Genomic DNA, 20,278 nt, shown 5'->3' with positions numbered 1-20,278 from the left:
GTTAGCATTTTCACTCCATGTGAAATGGAATAAGGAAGAACAGGACGATCAGAGAAGGGCGCTTCTGGCCACTCTGCATCTTTTCACTCTCCTGTCAACACTGAAAAGCACTGTAGGCAAAGCTGAAAATAAATACGACTTTGAGGAAGAACTCCAGGCCCTGCCAACCCTTTCTCTGACTTCAGTGGGTTTGTAAGACCAAACTGAAACAACTTATTATCGGCACATTTAAATACTAACCCAAATGCTGTCTGTCATCTGCCCTAACGGAAATGACAGAAGAAGAAAGGGCTTAGGTAATATGATATATAGCCCTACTCATTAGAATCCCTAAATTTACCCCCAAGTGACTTTGCTATTTTTACGCATAATTCTATTAAATTTGATATTCCTTTTCATGATATTAAAGCACTGCCTGTACATAAAATGCCAAGTTCTCAGTTGGAAGAGATGTCAAACACTTTTTTTTTGAAAAGGAGAAAAAAAAACCTATCTGCCATTCTTCGCTCTTTCTTCCTTCTCTACTTGTCTGTGTCTCCCCCTTTGTGTTACTGTTGGCAGCAGACAGCGCTCAGAACAGCAGGTATGCAGGTTACTCAAATGAGCGGAGGAAGAACAGACAGGGAGCAGAGAAGGCCACCGGACACATCACGTTTCTTTACAAATTGACTCAAAATGTTTTGGTCCTCCCAACTTTTAGTTGTGATGGTTTGTATATGCTAGTTCCAGAGAATGGCACTATTAGAAGGTGTGGCCCTGTTGGAGCAGGTGTGATGCTGTGGGTGTGGCCTTTAAGACCCTCATCCTACCTGCCTGGGAGCCAATATCTGCTAGCAGCCTTCAAATGAAGATGCAGAACTCTCAGCTCCTCCTGCACCATGCCAGCCTGGACACGGCCATGTCTCCGCCTTGATGATAATGGACTGAACCTCTGAACTTGTAAGGCAGCCCCAATTAAATGTTGTCCTCATAAGACTTGCCTTGGTCATGGAGTCTGTTCACAGCAGTAAAACCCTAACTAACATTAGTTAAGGATAAATTTTTCTAAAAACTTGGCTGATTATTTTTTAAGAGTCTTTTGCTGACCTAAGTCATACATGGAATGATTGAATTAATGCCTATCCTCATTAAAACTTACCTTCTATCAATATAAGTTATGTGCCTTTTATCACAAAACTATAAAGTCTACAGCAGATGATCAGTCAGTATGTGCTGGCTTCATAATAACAGGATCAGGCCAAATTATCATTTTTAAGACAGCAAATTTGAAGTAAGTTTGAGTATAAGTATAAATGATCAACAAAAATCATCTATCAAAGAATTATTGAACAGTAATAAGACAACAACAGCAATAGCAGCTAATATTTACCCAGCACTTTCAATGAGGAGACCACTTTATATGATTTGTTTCAATTAATTCTCAAAACAATCTTCTAATATTCATCATTCTCATCTGTACATAGGCTACTAAAAGCTTTAAAAGAGTAAATACCCAAGGCTTCACCCAGGAGCTGAACCTGGGCCCCCTCACCCCCAGCCCTCTCTTCAGCCACGCTGAGCAGCTTTTGGTCATCTGCTGGCCAGTCACACTTGCTCTTTTAAGAAATATATTTTTAGATTGTATTTTTGTCTCTTTTTTTTTTGACTACGTTGTTTGTGGTATTAATCCTTTATAAGGTTTCTAAATAATCTTTTAAAATACTTTGAATTGACTACACACTATAAGTTTCCCAAGATTTGAAACACACACTTTGCATTTAGTCCCATTAATGGCATTTATGTTTATACTTACACTATACTCAGACACTACGCCTTTATAGACTTCATAGAATTCTTCAACATTCGCCCGATCCATATTGAACTACGGTAAAAACAAAAACAAAACTGTAAGCCAATCAAGTGAGATCCCTCAGCACCCTGCAGTTATTCCATACATACATTTCTACTTTTTGTTATGTGTGTGTCTTTTCCTCACACTGCTCTCAAAGACTCTATAAAGCCCAGGCTGCCCTTGAACATGCGGCTGTTCTACCTCAGCCTTGTAAGGGCTGGAATTAAAGTTAGTTGCTACCATGCCTGTTTCATTCTTTTAATTTCAAGATGTGATTCCTGGATAATTTATTCTTTTTAGGAGAAAAATGTTATTAAAGACCAGCTGATCAATAATAATCCTATAATTTATTTATTGAGATTTATCAAATACTTCATGTGTGAGGCATGACTAGGTTTCATACATGTGCCACCTCATACAAGTGTCACATTTCTGTGACATAAGTAGATGAGAAGCTCAGGTTTATGCATGTTACTGACAAGATTCAGAGGAACCAGGAGACCTCCCTGAACTGGCCTTCTAGCACTTCCAGAATCCGCCCCCAGGGACCATGCTCTCATCCACTAGTCTACAACTACAGGAGTGAAACCCTATTCTTGATACATCAAAACAGGTCCTTCAGATCGTGTAGAGAGAATAGAAAGGCATACTACTGCCCTCTGAAGGATTTGAAAAAAAAAATCACTAAAACTGGTTGGTAACAAATCACTTAGACACATCAACTAGATTTCTTACTAACATATAAGTGTGAATAGTATGTGTATAAAACACACCATGAACAACTAACTCCTTATCAAGGTTGGTTTTACATTCAGTTAGGAATGAAATATTGTATCTCACAAACTGGCAGTCTCACAACTAAAACATTAATTTAAAGGGGTCTGAACACACGTTTTACCCCCATTCCTTCTTTGCTTCTCTAGTATTGCCAAGATGGGAGTCACTGAGAATGCCCTCACCACAGGTTCGCACCTATAATGGCTTCTCACCAAACGCACCAGGGAGTACAGTTACAGAAGTATGTGCTATGACTTCAGTTAAGGACTTTCTGAGAATGTCTGAGAAGACAATTCTAAGCCAGTATGGGGAGGCTTAAGGGGCATGGGGAGATTATGTACCCTAACCCTTGAGGGACAGTTAGAAACTAGGCCCAGCTGAGAGTCATAAGGGAATCAGAACTCACATTCCTCCTCTATCACTATTTGCTAAGAAACTTAGAACACAGGACGTTCATTGATGCCCCTCACTTGGACTGTTTGACATTGGTAAGACTAAAGTAAAATGGCCTTTGCTCCCTACTTTTCAGCCAAAGTTCTAAGAAATGATGAAACTTTGAGGCTTAAATTAGGTTTATCATCTGAATATTGGTATCTCAGTAAGTCATTATTTTTGTTTCATTATAAAGCTACTGAGTTCGGTTTTTGTTTTGTTGCTGTTATTTTAGTTTGTTTTGTTGCTATGGTTGGTTTTGGCTGGACTGACACTCACCACGTACATCAGGCTGGCCTCAAATGCATAACTACCTCTCCTTCCAGAGTGCTGTGATTAAAGGCCTATGCTGCCACATCCAGTCAGGTTACTGAATTTGCATCTCTTTAATTTTAATAAATCCTAATCTCAAGTGCACAGTTAACATTCACTTACATGCATCTTAAGGGTTATTAACAACAATTCTCCCATTTAACGTGGCTTATTGCAAAGCACTTACCATCTGTATTGCTGACATTTCAAAGCATGCATCTCGAATAGCTATTAAAATCTTTCCCAACAGTCCTAAAAATGAAGAACAAATTGGTTTAAAATATAAAACATTTGAACTATTTCAGGTTTCTAAGCAATACAAGTTTTCAACAACAATGACCTTTGTTTCTACTCCAAATAAGGAAAATATAGCATCTCTGCAAAACAGAGCCAGCAAATCACTGAACTGAGCACCACATTTAATCATTTGATTCTCCATAAAGTTTCAGGAATATCAACAATGGTCCTGAGAACAATGTGAAAAGCTTTTAAGGTAGTATTTGCCTTTACAGCCCCATGAACCTGATATAAATAACATGGAAATCAAATAATTTAAAAATAACATTACCAAATGAAGTGGCATGCTGGATTTCAGAGGAAAACATAAAATGATAGATAAGGGAGGCAGAGGCTTCAAGAGGAATTAAAATATATATCATTCTTAAATCCTGAAGAAAAATGACGGCTAAAGAGAATAGTATGAGCAACTCAGAAAAGAAGACGACCACCAAGGAAGAAGAGAGACGGCACCCCAGTCGAAGGTCTGTGGAACTAGTTTGATTATTTCCCCACTGGGATATACATTGTGGTGGTTTGGATAAAAATGGCTGTCAGAGGCAAGTATATGTGAATGTTTGGTTTCTTGATGGCGGACTGTTTAGGAAGGATTAAGAGGTGTGCGGCCTTGTAGGAGGAGGTGTGTCACTCAGCATAGACTCTGAGGTTTCAAAAGCCCACCCCAGGTCCAGTCTCTCTCTGGCCCTGGCTTGAGGATCAGAGTTCGGCTTTCTGCTACTGCTCCACTACAGTGTCATGTCTGCCTGTCTGTCACCACCTGTCCCTCAATAATGGAAATGGATTAACCCCTAATTAAATGCTTTCTTTTATAAGTTGCTTTAGTCACGGTATCTTTTCACAGCAATTTATCAATAACTAAGGCATACACCACGACCAAAAGAAGCTTGGGGCAAAAAGGGTTTAACTTCAGCTCACAACATCCACCCCATCATGAAGGGAAGTCAGGGTACAGAACTCAAGGCAGGGGCCTGAAGCAGGAAGTAAAACAGAGACCATGGAGGAAGCCTGATCATTGGCTTGTTTTCCATGGCTTGTTTACCTTCCTTCCTTCCTTTCTTCTTCTTTCCTTCCTTCTTGCCTTCCATTCTTCTCCTTCCTTCTTTCTTTCCTCCCCTACCTCCTTCCCTTCCTTTCCTTCCTTCCATTCTTTCTTCTCCTTCCTTTCCATTCTTCTCCTTCCTTCTTTCTTCCCCCTACCTCCTTTCCTTCCTTCCTCCCTTTCCTTCTTTCCATTCTTCTCCTTTTTCTCTTCTCTTCCTCCTCTTCTTCTCTTGTCTTTTTGAGACAGGGTCTCACTACATTGTTTTTGTTGGTTTAGAACTTGCTATGTAAACCAGATTGGCCTCAGCTCATAGAGCTCTGCCTGCCTCTGCTTCTCTTCCTCGGTGCTGGGATTAAATAAAGGCCACTGCCACTATTCCCTGGGTCAGCTGCTTTCTAACACAACCCAGGACCACCTGCCCAGAGGTGGCACTGCTCACAGTGAGCTGGGCCTCTTCCATCAACCAACAACCAAGAACTTGCAGCACACACTTGCCGATAGGCTCGGAGTATGGAGGCAGGACCTTAACTGCGAGTCCTTCTTCTCAGATAGCTCACCATTTGTGTCACATTAACAAAAACTAACCAGCAGAGTCCTGGATGTCAACATGAGGAATTTGGCACAAATTCCTTCACAAATGGGTGGCTTTTTTAATAAGGGGAAGTTCTGTTGTTAAGAGTACGGCAATAATTTTGAGATAGTTTTGCTTCATATAAAAATTTTATGATATAAACATATCTTGACTAATTTTGTTACTTGACAATTTGTGCATTATTTATTATATTGTGGCTATTCTTGCCTCGCCTCTCTTTTCTCCCTCTCTTCCTATCACCACTGCCACCCCCACCAGTCCCTTTCCCAGAATCACAACTCTGGTTTTGAGTTGTGATCCATTTAACCAGGGCCATCTGTGTGACCATTAGATTGGAACAGTCTATCTGAGCCTGGGGGTTAGAGACACAACTGAGAGTAATGATTACCAGCACACCCTCCCCCTACACACACACACACACACTCTGACCCCACCAGTGAGGGCGGGGTCTCCGAGTCTCTGCTCTATCTATCCTCTCTGCTGAGGGACCCCTTGTTTTAAAAAAGATGTATTTATTTGTTTTATATATGAGTACACTGTACCTGCATTGATGGTTGTGAGTCATCATATGGTTCTGGGAATTTGAATTCAGGACTTCTGCTCACTCTGGTGGTCCCCGCTCCCTCCAGTCTAAAGATTTATTTATTTATTATATGTAAGTACATTGTAGCTGTTTTCTGACACATCAGAAGAGGGAGTCAGATCCCATTACAGATGGTTGTGAGCCACCATGTGGTTGCTGGGATTTGAACTCAGAACCTTCAGAAGAGCAGTCAGTGCTCTTAACCACTGAGTCATCTCTCCAGCATGAGGGGCCCATTCTTATGCAGACCCAGTGTAAGCATCCTTGGCTGCTGTGAGCTGTGATAGCAATCACTGTGTGTTGCCTAAAAGATAACTTGGAATTTTCAAGTAAACTACAACTCTATCTCCCTTTCTGTCTCTTATACACACTTGTGCACACATATACATACCATATGCTAAACCATCAAGATATGTACTTGGAATGTCCAGTTGCCAAGCGAGAATGAGGTCTTAATGTGCATTTTTATTTACTATCAGAATTGCAACCCAGTAGTGCTATTTTAGTTGACTTGGGATGGGGGCTGAAAGCAAGCCAGAGGTGGACTTATTTCTCAAATTATACACAAGTAAATAAAGGCCTGGTGATATCAACCACACAGTGAGAACATGGGTTTCTCTGAAGTTTGCAGATTTTTTTTAAAATGTGGTGTTCATTGTAGTTTTCAAACGTTTTACGATCATGGACCCTTTAATTCTTAGAAATTTTTAAGATTCAAAAGAACTGTTATTTATATAGATTCTATCTAACAGTATTTATTATAAATTAAAACAGGAATTTTAAAAGTCATTAATTTAAATATAACATATATATATAATTTAAATATAACGAAACTTTGTATGTTAACAGAAAGTACTTTGAGGAAAAGTGAATATTTACTAGTGATAAGAGAGACACTGCTTTATATATTTCTAAAGTCTCTTGAACTTCAAAGTTAACGGAGGGCAGCTGGGTTCTTATATATACTTTGGTTGTCAGTCTATGATGTTTTGGCTATGCATATTTGGTTGGGCAATGGTGGAGTATTTTAATAGCAATTCAAGACAAACATTCATATCCTTTACATGACAAGTGGTAGTTTCTTAAATGGTCACTGCAAAGCATAACATGGCAATGCTTTGATTTCTGCCACAATATTAAATGCACTGGTCTATCATATACTTTGTCCATACCCGGTTTGTACCACATAGTGATCATCCGGGAAGCACCAGTTTGCTGCATTGTGGAGGCCTTTCAAATGCTGACACAGTTTGTTCTGCCACAGCTAACAAACTGAGGACACTCCCAGCACCCGCACACTGTATGTTTGGGAAGCTAACCCTAACCCTCCGACCCTCTAACCCTCTAATCCTAACCAAGCTCAAGTTGGCAGAGGCTGTTCTCTGAGACTTCAGTTTTCATTTACAGTCTTCCCTTGGGCTTTACCTGCAGCAATAACTATTGCTAGCTGTTCTCTTTAAAATGATGTGCACACTTAAACTTAGGGTCTAGAGAGGTGGCTCGGTGGCTAAAAGCACTGGCTGCTCTTCCTGGAGACCCGGGTTCAGTCTCTAGCACCTTCACGGTGGCTCACAACCATCTGTCCCACCAGTTCCAGGGCATCCAAAGCCGCCTTCTGGCCTCTGAGGGCACCAGGCATACAGATGGTGTACAGACATACATAGAGGTGAAACATGTATATACACGATAATTTAACAAATAAAAATTACACGCTTATTTAATTGTAAAGAAAAGTCTTTCCATAATTAGGTCTAAAAGCAACCATTTGTCAAGTAAAAGTGTAACCATTAGCCTTTGTCATTCCTGTTCCAGAATAACAACACGAGGGTTTATTTATTTATGAATTAATGCCTAGGCCTTAAGCCAGCTTCTTCCCAAGCAACTTACAACTCTATACTACTAGTCAAGACTCTGCTACGGGGCTGGTGACCCCTTTTAACTTCAGTTTGTTCAAACCTTAATTTGAATTAAGTGGTTCTTAGACACTTTAACCTCCCTTTTAGCTCACCACCCACCAGAGGGAGTGAGAAAGAAAGGATATTGGAAAGTGGGCCTGTTTAGAAAGGTTCTTTGGAGCAACTCCCATCTGTGTCGTCTGGAAACCAGCAGTTCAGTTCACAGGTGAGCAGGCAGCGGCAGCTCGATCCACTTGCAAACACTTAACAGATACAGCAGCAGTCCAGCTCGGTAGAGTCAGGACAGCAACAGTGGTGACAGGACTTAGCAGAGACAGCCAGGCCTCAGCTTCAGCTCTAGTTAGCAGGAGGGACCAACAGGAACACCAGGAGAAGTTCTCGGCCGTGCCTCTCTCAGCAAAGCGAAGATCAGCAAAGATGACAGACCCACCAGTGTCGCACAGCTAGTTGTACCAGCAAGCCAAGCTCTGCCTCCGTCGCTCCACGGAGTCTGATTAATATCCTCCAAACATCACGTGTTCTCCACGGGCCTTGCCTCAGCGTGGGCCTTGCCTCAGTATGCGCATCCAATCAGCCCAAGTTTGCAGAGTCCTGACAAATGGAGCTCAACTACACGATGTAAGGCAGACCAATGCATGCGTGTTGTTGGCAAAGAGTCCTCCATCACATGTCCTTAATCGTGCTCGCTTTAGCAGAACATCCTCTTTCCTGTGTCTGCTTCAGTGAAATGTTCCTTCACAAGTCTGCCTTAGTCTTTCACCTGTGTCCACTTCAGGAAAACACTCCATGTGTTTGCCACAGCAAAACACCATCCAACACAGCTGACTTTCCAAGGAACCCTTAAGTTTCCACTTCAATCTCTACTCAGTTTCAGATATCTGACTTCCATATCTCAGCAGCGAATCCTCCGCACCTCACTCCTTCCCAGAGTTCCCCTCTCTGCCCGAAAGTTCTGACTTCCTACTCTCCTTTGCCAAAGGTCATAGGCTTTTTATTTTAAACAATCAGAAGGTGCTTCAGGCAGGCAAGGAAGATCAGAGACACATCTACAGTGTACAAAAACATCACTCCAACATAAAAGTGTTATTTAATGACAAAAAAATGCATGTAGTTGACTTCAGCAGAGCTCACAGTTTGAACAGCTGTATAGGATGTGAGTTTTCCTAGACACTTTAACTCTGGAAAGTTGTTCCTGTGTACTTCCCATTTCTTCTCATAGAGTGTTCAGGTGAATCCACAGTACTCCATTATATCCCTTCTGTGAGGGGCTTTTCTCCACATAATAATGTGACAGTTTAATGTACAATACACAACAGTATAATTTAGCATTTCACTTGATCTATTCAAAGCACTACAATATTCACCGTGCTTCTGCCTTGTGCAAGTGTCAACACACTTAAAGGCCTTGGTATTCCAAATATAACAAAGGAATGTCATGTCACACAAAGGTCACATATTGTAACATTGTATTTTGATGGGAGTGTGAGGCAGTATTTCACTAGTCAATATAAAGATAAATCTAATGTCTGTATCTATTATAAACCTATGTTATTGATTTAGCATCCTATTAAGCTCTGTTTCCTTGTGGGATGGATCATTTGAGTGACAGTTTTACTTACAGATAAGAAAGTAGGGTGCTACGGTCCCAGTTATGGCACTCACTACCGTCAAGGACAGTCACACTCAGGTCTGATTCCTATCTGAAAGTTCCCTACTAGTCTAGGTCATATGGAATTACTGCTCCCACGCCTGCTATCCAGTCTGCTCAATATCCATGGATACCGCCTTTTTATGGCCACTTGCTTGTGTGTGGTGATAGGCCACAGAAGCATTTAAGCGAGCAGTTTTGTGTTTAACAGCTTAGAACACAAAGAGTCGGTAACCATGTGTCCTCCACACCGTCCTCCATAGAAAATGTCCATATGACTGAACAAACTGCAGTAACTATGTAAATGAAGCCCAGGCACGCAGCAATAAAATCAAACAAAATGCTGTCCCAAGAAGCAAAGGACAAACGGGTCAAACACAGCCGAGTGTCCTAACGGGCTAGCGCTCACACAGCGGCTGCATTTTAAAACAGCTTGCTTACAACGCCACGAATGTCACCTCTTAAATGTCTGCCTGTCAAGCCACTCCTCCATCTCCACGCACCGACTCTCTCACCTGGGTTGTTTAAAAGCTTCTTTTCAGATGTCTTTCTCATAACAACTCATACAATAGCAGGGTTTTTTTTTTTTTTTTTCATTTCATCTTGCTCTCCTGTGACTATACCCAATTTCCTTTTAAAGTGATTTCCTAGCCATTTGACTAGCAAGAGAACTGTCAAGTTCCTAAAGACCCCAGTAACTATAACCTCCATGGAGAGGTCAAGAGGTGGAGCCAGGTCTAAGCAAAAAACGAATCACAGCTCTTTGATTCCCAGGCCATGGTAATTTAGTTAGGAATCATAATTAGCTTAAGCTACAGAGTCCTTCCCTAGGATTTATTTTTTTAGGGCTAGAATTGGAGAAAACACACTTTCCACTGTGTTCACACAGGTGAACCCCCTACGGTTGGCTGCTCTCCTTTCTCCAAAGTACTGGAAAATGTATCTAGAAGGATGAAGCTAAGAGTCAAGAGAAGCAACGACCAAGCAGAGGTAACACAGTTGCCAAGTCTCTGTCCAGAGCCTTCCCCAAGCCCAGCACAGCCCCTTTGCTTGGAGTCCTGTAAACTGAGACAGGGAACCCAGGGTGGCTTCCTTGCCTTGCATCAGCAGGGCTCTCCTCGGGCTACCTGCTTACACAGGAAGTGAAGTGCTGCATCTTGAGCTGGACCAGCTGAAGCCGAAAGCCAAGAATAAACCTGTGACATTCTGATGTGGGCTGAGCACAGAGGGCAGAGGATGTCCCACCCCCAAAAAGGTTAAAAGGGAACATCTCTCTGAATAAAGTAGTGAAATGATAATAAGGGGAGACCATAAACCCAGAAGGAAATCCTCTGCTACCTTCAAGTTCAAATAGTTACTTTCAGAAGTAGTAAATCCTTTAAATACAAATGAGCTTGCTTCAAATAAAGGAAGTTGATAAAAATAGGCAAGTTAAAACCAATGGGAATCAACATAAAAGGAACAGTAAATATTTTGGCAGGAATTAAATTGGAAGGTAAAAAACTGACATTGGGCTATAGGATCTAAGGGGAGCTGAAGAGCTGTCAGGTAAGGCAGCCCAGCTCATTACAGCACTACAATTCTAGCATAATGGGATTCTGACACACTGTTTAAGGTTCATTAAGATATTAAAGTGGGAACATCAGGGGACTTGCAGGATTTGAAACATGGGCTGTTCGTGGAAGTCACAGTTTTTATTAAACAAAAATCTCAGTGCCAGGTATGTCCTGCTGACTAGGGAGGTCCCAGAAGTCCCCCCAAATGATATAAATGCTAGTCATTCCTCCTGGACACCCACCAGAACTAGATGATAAGACCCTTTTGCTGAAGAGACCACAAACATTGGTTATGAGATACTAAGAAAGCTGAAACTGAGCTGGCAACTTCTCCTGCTGGCTAGATTTCAAAATGGCGGGTGTTATGAAGCCCACGAGAGCAAAAGCATCAGTCTTGCCAAGATGCGAGGCCTAATAAACTAAAATCCCAACCTAGCAGACCACATGTACACACTAATGCAATATGGCACAACTGGAGAGGGTGGTAACAAACTTCCCATTGGATTGGAATCAAGGCTCAATCATTGATTTCTTGGCTAGCAGTTGTCTGTAAACCCAGTCCAAAAAAAAAAAAAAATCCATGGCTGAAGAGGTGATATGGACACAGTAAAGGGATTTACTACAGTTGTTTGGCTAAACCAACATGGCATCAAACTGCCTTCTAAACATCCATAATTTTTTTTTGAAAAATTTTATTGAAAATATTCTTTTCTCATACAATATATTGACCACAGCTCCCCCCTCTCTGCTCCAGACCCACTCCTTTCTGTCTCTCATTAGAAAAGGACAGGCTGCTAGGAGATAAAATCCAAACATGATAAAAACATAAGACAAAACCATCACAGCAAGGCTGGACAAGGCAAGCCCACAGAAGGAAAAAAGCCCCAAGAGCAGGCGCAAAGATCAGAGACCCACTCGCTCCCACACTCCGGAGTCCCATAAAAATGCTACAACGAAAGCTGTGATCTCTATGTGCAGAGGATCTGGTGCTGGCCCTTACAGGCTCAGTCCTTGCTGCTCCGGTCTCTGTGAGTTCACACACACCTCGGTCAGTAGATTCAGAGGGCAGCGTTCTCTCGGTGTCCTCCTCCCTCAGGCTCTTACAGACTTTTTGCTCTCTCTTTCCCAAGGCTCCTTGAGCTATAAGGGGAGGGATTTGATGGAGATGTTCCATTCAGAGTTGAGCACTCCAAGGTCTCTGTCTGTCTGTCTGTCTGCCTGCCTGCCTTTGTCTCTCTGGCTGTGGGGTCCCTGTATTAGTTACCTTCTGTTGCAGGAGAAAGCTTCTCTGATCTATAGCTTGGTTAAATACGGCTCTGACCTATGATCATGGACGAATATCCACAGGAGTCATTTTATTGATCCTTAAAAAAAAAAAAAAAAAACAGTAGTGTTTGGTTTACCCTAGGTCGCTGGCTATCAGTCTCTGGTTCTTGGTCACGCAAACAGTGTCAGGGATAGGGTCTATCAGTCAAGTCACCTGTTGGTTGGTTACTCCCACAAGTTCTGTGTCACCACTGCTGGAGCATAGCTTGCAGGCAGGACAGATTGAAGGTCAAAGAGTTTGTAGCTGGAGTCGCTGTTTATCTTTTCCTTTTCAAAGCTTGCAGAGTGCCTTCCCGCATTAAAGGCCCTAGAGTACAGAGGTGAAGGTTCCACGTGGGCTCCAGCTTGGCTTCTCCATGGTAAATCAGCTGTGTGGGTGTTGCTCCCGGCAATGCGACCCCACAGTCAGTAAGCCTAGGGTAACCCACAGTCTTGGCAACAGCTCGAGTTATTTAGAGATTTCCACAGGAGCCCCTTGGCCAACAACTGAATGAAAACCTTGGTACTGGAAGAGTCCCTTGGCGACTCCCATTATTAGGAGACCTCACTAGGATTGCTCTACTATACTTTAGGGAGTTGCTCCCCCACTAGCTTTCCTCATCATCCCTCAAATGCTCCTCAGTTCTAGCTGTCTGCCCCTCCCACATTCTCTTGTTCAATGCTATTGCTCCTTTCCCTCCCCACTTCATCCTCCCATTCGCTTTCCAATCTACCTCCAGTCCACAAATAAAATCTATTCTATTTGCCCCTCCCAGGGCCATCCATGTGTCCCCCACCCCAGTCCCTTCCTCTATAACTAACCTCTCTGGGTCTACAGATTATGTTAGCTTTTATTTATTTAATGGCTAATATCCACATATAAGTGACTATATACTATGTTTATCTGTCTTAGTCTGGGTTATCTCACTCAGGATGATTTCTTTTAGTTCCATTCATTGACCTGCAAATTTTATGATGTCATTTTATTTTTAATAGCTGAGTAACACTTGATGTGCAAATGTACCACAGTTCCTTTATTTTGGACACAGTTCCTAAATCTTGTGTCCAGGGACTAGGTTGTTTCCAGTTTCTGGCTATTATGAATAGAACAGCAGTGAACGTGGCTGAGCAAGTGTCCTTGTGGTAGGATGGAGCATCCTTTGGTATATGTACAAGAATGGCATAGCTGGAGCTTGAGGTACACAGAGCCCCAGTGCTCCGAGAAGCTTCTATACTGATTCCTATAGTGGCTGTACTTCCACCAGCAATGGAGGAGTGCTCCCCTTATTCTACAACCTTGCCAGCATGAGCTGACACTTGTGTTATTGATGGTAACCATTCAGATAGGTGTAGGATGGAATCTCAAAGTAGTTTTGATTTGCATTTGCCTGATGGCTAAGGATGCTGAACATTTCTTTGTGTGTTTCTCAGCCATTTGAGTTTCCTCTATAGAAAGTTGTTTAGATCTATATCATATTTTAAATTTTAGATTATTTTTGGCTTTTTGATATCCAATTTCTTGAGTTCCTTATCTATTTTGGATCTTAGTCCTCTATTGGGTATAAACTTGGTAAAAATCTTTTCCCATTATGTAGGCTGTTGCTTTGTCCAAACGATGGTGTTCTTTGCCTTATAGAAGCTCTTCGGTTCCATGAGGTCCCATCTATTAATTATTGACCTTAAGGCCTGTGTTCTGTTCAGGAAGTCTTCTCCTATGCCCATGAATGCAAGGATAGTCCCCACTTTCTCTTCTATCAGGCTCACGTTTACGATCCATCTGGAGTTGAGTTTTGTGAATGGTGATGAGTATGGATTCATCTGCAATCTTTTAAATGCAGACGCCTAGTTTGACCAACACCACTTTTTTTGAGGATGCTATCTTTTTTCCCAGTGTTTATTTCTGGGATCTTTACTCAGAACTCAGGTGTTCATGGGAATATGGATTTATGTCTGTATCTTCAATTCACGTCCATGAACGTGTCTATTTTGATGCCAACACCACGCTGTTTTTATTACCACTACTCTAGAGTACAACTAGAAATTGGGAAGGGTGAGACCTCCAGCAGTTCTTTTATTGTTCAGGATTGTTTTTACTATCCTGGATTTGTTGGTTTTCCACATGAAGATGAGAATTGTCCTTCTAAGTGCTGTGAAGAATTGTGCTGGAATTTTGATGGAGAGTGCATTGAATCTGTAGATTGCTTTTGGTAAGGTGGCCACTGTACTATGCTCATCCTGCTGATCCATGGGCATAGGAGACCTTTCCATCTTCTTATGCAGAGGGAAACAATACTTTCAGCATTAATCAGAGAGGCTTCTCCTTACAATGAATGGTGGTATAGATATGGAGTCTTGGCTGCTCAAAGTGCTGAGAATAAGGGACAGTTAATTGATTAAACGTAAACCAAATATTTATAAAACCTTCTCTAGACTCAGAGAATATCATGTAAAAGGGGGCAAAAAGAATGCAAGACTGTGTTACCTCACTTAGGATGATGTTCTCCAGCTCCATCCATTTGTCTAAGAATTTCATGAATTCATTGTTTCTAATGGCTGAATAGTACTCCACTGTGTATATATACCACATTTTTTGCATCCATTCTTCCGTAACCAGAACAGGGAAGTGGGAAGGGGTGGATGGGAGAAAAGGGGGGGAAGGAAGAGGGCTAATGGTACTCTCGGGGAGTGGGGGGCCAGAAAAGGGGAAATCATTTGAAATGTAAATAAAAAATATATCGAATTAAAAAAAAAGAATGCAAGAGCCAGAGTATGCTTATAAATACTATCTAAGACTGATGTACCTATCATACTTCTGTGGCTGTCTGTTCTGGGCAAGAAAGACTGGACTTATCAGTAGTCATAGATGGAAAAGGAACTCATAGGTTCCTATTAGCCCTGCTGAGCTTTAAATATGAATGAAATAAAATTTAAAAAATGTAAGTATGAAAATGCCATAACTATTATTTTGCATGCTCACCTAAAAAATAAAACATATAAATTCTATCCCTAGAAAATATTATAAAGATAAATAGGATATGTATTATAGGCTTTGTATAAGAAGATGGTCATTATGGAATTATTGAAAATAAAACAAGAAAATTATATAATAAAACGAGAAGGTAAAAAGAAGTCTATTTTTACAACTGTTACTCATACCTTAAAATCACATTTTAAAGGTCACATTTTAAAATGCATATAAATTAATACAAAAATATAACAGTGTATGAAAAAAGTACAATATAAACTAAATAATTATTATTTCATTTGAAACTGGTATTATTATTATACAGGATAGTACAAGAAATAAAATTACCTATCAACAGAGATATAAAATTTCTTAATATAAGTCAGGAGCTTGGTGTGGAGGTGCACGCCTTTATTCCCAATACTAGGGAGGTGAGAGGTAGGTGGACCTCTGTAAGTTCAAGGTCAGCCTGGTCTACAAAGTAGGTCTAGGACAGCAAGGACTCTGTTACACAAAGAAACCCCATGGGGGGGAGCAGGGAGAAAGCCAAAAAATTCATCAACATATGAGAATAATTAAATATCAAGTAGGACTTATATCAGGTTCACAAGCCATATTCATTAATGTATCAATACTAGTAACCTATGAAAAAGAACGCATGGTCATATCAATGATGCAGAAAAGAACTTTAAAAAAATGTGCAATACCCTTATATTTAAAAAAATATATAAACTTAGAAATAAAAACATGGAAAAAAAAACATGGAAAAAAAAGAAAAAAAACATGGAAAACTCCTTCATCTTGATGTGTTGTCAGAGTTTAAGACAATGAACTGAAGCAAGAAGGAAGTTAGAGGCATTTGGATCAGAAAGGAAAAACTCTAACCAAGATTCCCATATTAGAAATGTTAATCTATAACATAGTCACAGAAGTAATAACTGGTTTCAACAAGATGATAAGACTCAAGATGCACATTAACAAGCTATATTTCTCTTTAAGTTGACAAGTTTAGCATGATCTCTATCAAAATTCTAGTAAAATTTTATACAGATACGACTATTCTAAAACTACATGGAAATATAACAAAAATGAGAATAGCTAAAACAGCTTCAGGAAGGAATGAAGTGGGGCCAGGCATTGTGGCGCACACCTGAATCCCAGCATCCAAGTGTGAGACCGAGGTGAGAGAAGGGGAATTGTAAGGCCAAGGCCAGGCCTGGCTTCAGGAGAATGACATCGTGTCAAGGGAAGACTCACTCTACTCAAAACTGTCATCAGAATGGTGAGTGTGGGCAGAACAGCTGCGATTGTGCACGGCAGTGGGACAATAAAGACACTGAACACTCGGGCCCCCCCCCCACCTTAGGCAAAAGCAGCTCTGCAGAGGGGAGCTGACCTCAGCCAGGAGCAGCACCCATGTGAGTAAAATGGCCTCTTGACGGTTCTCCTCTCACACATGTTGTATGTACTAGTCACATGCCCCTTCATTCAAGACTCATAGTAGTCCTGTGGACCGAACGTTCTATGTGGAGACCCTAAGCTAATGGGATATATTAGCAAATGGGGGAGCATACATTGTTAGCCTCTGGCTATAATCAAGTACAGGATTAGAAAACAAACCCTTTGAGAGTGATTAGGTCATCAAGATAAAGATACACAGAGAATCTTTATAAAAGAAACTTTAAGTGATGGGAAAATAGTGAAAATCTCCACAAAAAAATTTATATTTTATTCATGTATGATTTGTTAAGGAACGTTTAATCTATATACAGCCAAGAGTATATAAACTAACAAAACAGATATGTAGATGATATGCTAAATAATAATTTAAACAACATTACAGAAATTTTATTGCCTTCAATATTCATATCTAGTGAAATAAAAGACATGATAACTAAAAAATAGTAGTGTGTTTTTAAAAATGTGATTATCATAAACCAAAGGTGAAGATTATGAGCATTTAGATTTATTTGCAATAAAGCACCAAAGACATCACAAGGATTGCTACATTCAACAGAAAAAAAAATTTGTTGCTAATCCAACAAAAAAACCCTGTGTATAAAGCTATGTGGAAATATTTGTCTTCTCTACAGAAACGTTATGAAGCAATACCACTTCGGTGGGAATTTTCACTCGCAGTGTGTTTCGGAAGCCCACAGACTGGTCTGGCTGTCTCAGGCAGCTTCCCTTACCACTCAACAGCTGAAAAGTCAATTTAAGAAAATCTGTTTGGCTCACAGCTTGGCACGTTTCATTCAATGACATGTTGCTTTTAGGCCTGTGATTAACCTAGCACAGCAGACTGGCCTCACAGAGCAAAGCATTCACCTCACGGCCAGGAAGCAAGAGAGGAGGACTCTGGCCCCTCATCCACCTTAGGGCCACATCTTCGATGATCTAAAACCCCTACCAGGCCCCACCTCCCAATGTCACCATAAAGTCTGCCATTAACATATGAGTACTGAGAGACCACTTAAGATCCAAAATACAGCTGACTTATTGTGGTTTATGCTACTATTCCAAAAATAAGTAAAAAAGTTAGTATAATTGCATTAATGTGTAACACACATTAGTAACACACAATAGCTTAGATTCAGTTTAACCATTAAATTAAGAACTAAGAAAGACACTTAGGACCTCATATTGATCCATTACCCAACCATAAAATTCAACCTGGTTGTTAAGCTAGGTTAGACTTACAAATCACATCTGATTTAACCAATATCATTAGTGACCCTCCACTTATACCACACATCTAGATCTAAAGTGAACATTTTCCTTACCAACTATCTAATAAGGATTACTCAGAACTCGCAAGGCAATGGAAGGAGAAACCAATAGAGCTGTACAGATTTACCCGGGGATGTAGCACCTGCACATTAAAACTGATCCAACTGTAACTGAGGGAGTGGAAAACAGTACAGGCAGGCTCCTTACCAACAAAGTGTGGACAGAAGAGGTGGGCAGATACTAGGACTCCCAGGGAAGAGCAATCAAACACCAGTCCTTACTGTCACAAGATACAGTGTCACAAGATAGGTTTAACATAGCAAAGGAGGTCAGGAACAGATAGCCAGGTTGCAATAACAGGTTTAAGACTGAAATGATCAAGGAGAAGACAAAGAAGGGGACTAGGGAAAGCCAGAAACCGACAAAGCTCCCTGATCTGAGAGGTGAGCTTGTTAGGGACGGGAAGAAGAGCAATTCCTACTTGAAGATGGCTCCGAGCTTCTAGAGTGAAGCACAAGGATGCTACATACGTGAAAACCCACTGGTAGAAATTTGTTTCTTTCAGAGCCAAACACCACAAAAAGACTGAAAAGCTAACTCTAAGCCATGTAAACATCTGTCTAAATACGGACAAAACAAATATTTTTCCTGACCTAAAATTAATTCTGTTGTTTGTCACCTTTTCAAGAAACATATTTTAAAAGCTTCTCGAGGTTACCTGGCTGTGCAAGTATTTTTAAATGACTACACAGTTTTGCTTGTTTTAGCTACCCAAAGTCACAGCTAAGGAGACCTGCAAGGCTAGACACGATATTTCAAGAACACTGTTTCTTCTGTTGTTTTCAAACGGCTCTGGCATAACTTCAGAAAGACTATATTGCCATTCATACACAGGCTTCAAAATAGATACAAATTGGCTACAAATCAAATAAATAGTTCTTGCCCCTGCCTGTACAGCGTGTACTATAATCGAATTCTTGCCCTTGCCTGTACGGCGTGTACTATTTTCACAGCACAGACCACTTTGCCCCTGGTCTCCAGCAGGTTAATAATGGGACAGCTTTGCTGTTGGGCTCCTCAAAGTATGGTGCCAGCACTGAGCAGCATGAGCATGGCCTGGAGACTTAACAAGAAATCCAGCTCTTGTGGGACAGAATGGTGCAGGCCTGGAATCGCAGACTCTTGAGAGGACCACAAAAAAGTCACAGCCTCTCAATGTCCACAACTCAACCTACCCAACCAAAGGAAATCATAAGTGTGCAGTTAGTTTTAACTTAATTTCCCCTACTCTTTATTCTTTAATTTGGAAAGCATGAAACACATAAAATGAAAATGAAGTTGTGGATCAAGTAAATTTTCCCCTACCTGAGATTCTTTAGCTTTTAAAGGCGCTCATTGCTGTGTTAATTTCTCCAATGTTCTTCTAAAATGTCCAACCCATACATAAGCATACTCATATATGTATGCGTGTATACGATATATCTTATGTTTCACTAACTTAATTTCCATATAAGAGTTGTAAATAGAAGTAAATCTATAGTACAGCATATAGCATGCATGTGAAATTTAATAAATAGTTCTGGAGAGAACTACCAGTGACATCACAAGCGGGAGCTCCTGGTACAGGGCTCTCCAGGGTTAGCCTTCCCCCTTCAGAGGTGGCTGCGTGGCTCTGGGAGGATCATCCCCTTATGCTTTACCACATACACATTATTATTTTTTATTGACAATTAAGGTAAATGAAGAGGCAAGGAGAAAGGAAAGAACAAGAAGAAAGGAAGAAATAAAGAAAAGGAATGGAGAAGAATTAAGAAGGCAAGAGCAAAGAGAAAGAGATTGGAGGAGAAAAATCTAAAGATTCATGGGAAAGTTCATAATAACAGGTAAATATAAAAATATAAAAAACCAAAGAAAAGAAAAGAAAAAACAAAATTAGATAAGTGCATGGGGGTTATGGAGATGACCAAAAAAGATGCATAGAAGAAAGTATAAAATATGATTAAGTAAAATGTCTGTAAAAGTACAAGAAAACCAGAAAGGAGTGTGCATCGTCTTCCCCCGTTTTCTGCTGCTCTAGGCTGAACTGTATTGGGTGGCAGACATCCATCCCCAAAGGCCTTCATGTTCCTCATTGCTTAGCAGCGGCCTCTGCTGGTCACAGTCAGCTTTTCAGTCCCTGTGCTGGACTGATTGCCCCACCCTTCTGAGTCTACCAATTTGTAGGCCCTGAGATGGCTGTGAGGCAGGGGGTTGTTCCCAAGTGCCCTAACATGAGGAATGAAGCCACAGCTC

At 40.8% G+C, this 20,278-nt stretch overlaps 1 protein-coding gene across 1 annotated transcript in view; it reads right to left on the bottom strand.

The window, feature by feature from the left end:
- Nme7 (NME/NM23 family member 7) overlaps positions 1-20,278 on the bottom strand; it is a 136,377-nt gene that overhangs the window by 59,294 nt on the left and 56,805 nt on the right. Inside the window, exons 10-11 of the mRNA XM_052200125.1 lie at positions 3,540-3,604; positions 1,793-1,861 (exon numbers count right to left, since the gene is read on the bottom strand). Coding sequence (XP_052056085.1) covers positions 1,793-1,861; positions 3,540-3,604 — 134 coding nt within the window. The remainder of the gene's footprint in view (positions 1-1,792; positions 1,862-3,539; positions 3,605-20,278) is intronic.

Source organism: Apodemus sylvaticus, chromosome 12 (assembly GCF_947179515.1).
Source record: "Apodemus sylvaticus chromosome 12, mApoSyl1.1, whole genome shotgun sequence".
NCBI classification, from domain to species: domain Eukaryota; kingdom Metazoa; phylum Chordata; class Mammalia; order Rodentia; family Muridae; genus Apodemus; species Apodemus sylvaticus.
Note: the sequence above shows the minus strand (reverse complement) of the source record. Positions and strands in the feature narration are given on the sequence as shown.